This window comes from Mastomys coucha, unplaced genomic scaffold (assembly GCF_008632895.1).
Source record: "Mastomys coucha isolate ucsf_1 unplaced genomic scaffold, UCSF_Mcou_1 pScaffold3, whole genome shotgun sequence".
NCBI lineage: Eukaryota > Metazoa > Chordata > Mammalia > Rodentia > Muridae > Mastomys > Mastomys coucha.
The window spans coordinates 1,465,222-1,468,826 of NW_022196909.1; the positions used below are offsets into that span (position 1 = coordinate 1,465,222).

General features: G+C 46.1%; 1 protein-coding gene across 1 annotated transcript in view; it reads right to left on the reverse strand.

Annotated features, from left to right (window-relative positions):
* Positions 1 to 3,084: 3,084 nt before the first annotated feature.
* Positions 3,085 to 3,605, reverse strand: part of LOC116075392 — a 7,053-nt gene continuing 6,532 nt past the window's right edge. Inside the window, 1 exon segment of the mRNA XM_031348512.1 lies at positions 3,085 to 3,602. Coding sequence (XP_031204372.1) covers positions 3,396 to 3,602 — 207 coding nt within the window. The 3' untranslated portion in view covers positions 3,085 to 3,395.

Here is a 3,605-nt window from a genome sequence, read left to right on the forward strand (position 1 = left end):
ATCACTATAAGAACTATGGAAGAAGAAAAGCTAAATAATAAAATGATCATTGTGTCTATTTCACAGTCAACAATGAAGAAAGGGTTTCCACTTGGATTAGATCGATTATAAGCAGTCTGAACTTGAATTCATTTCTTTCTCTCATGTCTTCTGTCTATAGGTCTACCAACCTATAGACGGGCATGTCAGTAGTCTGTTACCAGTGCTGGTTCTGTATCTACCTGTGTTTGCCCTGAATGATGTGCTTTGCTCTATATTGATTGAACAACAAAAAAGAATAATAATAATAAAAAAAACAACAACAAAAAACATAGTTTGGGAGAGAAACAAAATATTTGCCTATGGTTGATTTTTACATGGTAGCTAGTTTCATCAAATGATGACCTCAACACATACATGCACATGAACAAGCATACAATTGAGTATGCACACACACACACACACACACACACACACGTGCACACACATTATTCTGTGTCAGAGACTAGTAAAGAATGGTAAGTGGATGTTAGCCCAGAAGATCAGAATACAAAAAGTACAAACCACAAACCACAAACCACAAGAAACTCAAGAAGAAGGAAGACCAAAGTGTGGATACTTCGTTCCTTCTTAAAAGGAGGAACAATATACCCATGGAAGGAGTTGTAGAGACTAACTATGGAGCAGAGAGTAAAGAAAGGACAATTCAGAGACTGTTCCACCTGGGAATCCTTCCCATATTCAGTCATCAAACACAGACAGTATTGTGGATGCCAGCAAGAGCTGGCTGACAGGAGCCTGATATAGTTGTCTCCTGAGAGGCTCTGACAGTACCTGACTAATACAGAAGTAGAGGCTCACAGCCATCCATTGGACTGAGTACAGGGTCCCCAATGAAGGAGCTACAGAAAGGACCCAAGGAGCTGAAGGGTTTTCAGCACCTTAGGACAAACAACAATATGAACTAACTAGTACCCTCAGAGCTCCCAGGAAGTAAAACTCCAACCAAAGAGTTCCCATGGTGGGACTCATGGCTCCAGCAGCATATGTATAGCAGAGGATGGCCAAGTTGGTCATCAATGGGAAGAGAGGCCCTTAGTCCTGTGAAGGTTCTATGCCCCAGTGTAGGGGAATGCCAGGGCCAGGAAGCAAGAGGGGGTGGGGTGGTGAGCAGGGGGAGAGGGAAAGGAACAGGGGTTTGTTTTAGTTTAGTTTTTTTTGCTTTGTTTTTGTTTTTGTTTTTTGTTTTTTGTTTTGTTTTGTTTTTGGAAGGGAACCTGGGAAAGGAGATATTGTAAATAAAGAAAACATCTAACAACAACAACAACAACAACAAAAAAAGAGTACCTAACTTAGAGATGTGACTGTGGGATGGCAACCCATCCCTCACTGTCTTCCTGCTGGAGGTGGGCTCTATAAGTTCACTGACCCTACAGTCAGGCACTTCATCTAAGGTCCCTCCTTTTGATTCCTGAGAGTCTCTTACCACCCAGGTCTCTGGTGCATTCTGGAGGGTCTCACATCCTATTTCCTGAGTTTACCTGTTTACATACTTTCTGATGACCCTCAGGGCTTCAGTCCTTTTCCCTCACCCTATACCAGATCAGGTTCCCCTCTCCTCCTCACTCCCCTCTCCAATCCCATAATTGCTCTTGTCTGAAAGAATTACAGGGATGGAAATTGAGAGGAGCCTGAAGAAAAGAAGGTCCAAAGACAGGCCCAAAGTGGGATCCAGCTCAAGGGGAGGTACTGAGGCCTCACACTGTTACTGAGGCTATGGAGTTCTCACAGAAAGGGACCTAGCATGACTGCCCTCCAAAAGAGCCAACAAGCAGTTGAAAGAGTCAGGTGCAGATATTTGCACCCAACCAATGGACAGAAGCAGCTGACCCCTGTTGCTGAATTAGGGAAGGCTGAAAGAATCTGAGAAGGGTGATCCTATAGGAGGACTAGCAGTCTCAATTAATTTGGAATCCCGAGGTGTCTCAAACACTGGACCACCAAGCAAATAGTATACACCAGCTGATTTGAGGCCCCCAACACAGTAGAGGACTTCCGGGTCTGTGTTCATTCAGAGATGATGCAACTAACCCTCAAGAGACTGGTGGCCCTAGGGAGTTTAGAGATCGGGTTGGGTGTCGGGTGGAAGCATCCAATAGAGACAGGGGGTGCAAAGGAGATGTGGGATATTAAGCAGTCAGGGGGTGGATGGGGTGGGGAATGGAATATGGAGTGTAAATAAATAAATACATAAATAAAAAAGAGTACCTAGAACAGGTCTGGACCTGGTTAATGTAACTGCTAGAAGCTTTCCTGTGAGGATCCCTACCCAGGAACCAGCAGAGAACCTGTGTCTCCCATGGCATATGAGAGGAATTCAGAGGGACCTGTCTGGAAGAAGAGTGAACTACACCAACACAGGAAATGAAGCAGGGTTTGGTTCCCAGTACTCATATCAAGTGGTCCACACCTGATCAGGTTCAAAGGATCAGAAGCCTCCACAGGTGTTGCAGGGTTTGCTCTGTTACTGGGCAGGTCTGTGTGACATCACCCTCAGTCACCACCCATGGCCACACACTGCAGGATCTATTCTGGACCATGCTCTTGTCAGAGAGAAAAGCAGACTGTGGAGTGTCACTGCCCTATCACACAGGCAGAGTGATGAAGGAGAAAAGGCCCATCTCTGTGGATGTTGAACCAAGTGGAGCAGTGAGCATCCTGACAAGGACAGAGAGGTTCAGGAAAGAGCCAGGCTGAGCTTCATGGGCATGTGTGCCTGACTACTTATCAGACATCAGTGAAACTCTGGCTACCAGTGCTTGTACCCTTCCTCCAGTTGCTGGAATATAGCTACTGGCTCTATGCTCTCTCAGACTCCAGGAGCACCAGCCATGATGTCATGGTCAAGCTGGTCAAGCACACCCATCCCAGCTCCTTACTTGGGCTAGAATAGAAAGTTTCTGATTGTTGTCTCTGCACACCATTCTGTACAGTGACATTAACATTACAGTGCGACAATGAAGGCAACACATTGGGAGTCTGACCTAGGTGCAGTCTTAACAAGGGTGGCTCATCCTGAAAACATGTAGGCTTTTGTTGTATCTGCCATGACAGAAAGATTAACACTAACTGTACAGTGACGGGAATTCAGTGACCATCCCTTCCCATGTACCCAGTCTCTCCATAAACTGCACTGAGGCAGAAGCAATGCTGACCTTCCCCTGCTCCATCACTGTAGGATAGAAATCGCTGTGCTGAAATGCAGGAGCATAAACCAGGAAGCCACTCCTGTCTACAAAGGAGCCATGAGCACACAAAGAAGAGCTCCAGAAAGAAAGAATTTCCTTGCAGGGACAAAACCCAGTTTATTACCAGGAGGCACGGGGGAAACAATGGGTGGGCAGGTGGGACAACTTCTAGAACATCCTGGTGTGGGAAGACATGGATGGCCTGTGCCAGCTGCCCCTTGACCTATTCTGGTAAGGTGTACCTGGGTTCAGAGGCTCCCTGGGCAGCAAATGAAGGCCAGGAGCAGTCAGTTCTCCTGTGATTGAATGATTCTCTTTGGGATTCAGAAACCAGCCACAGCCCATGCCTTTCTTTCTACTTTGATGTGGGTCAAAGGT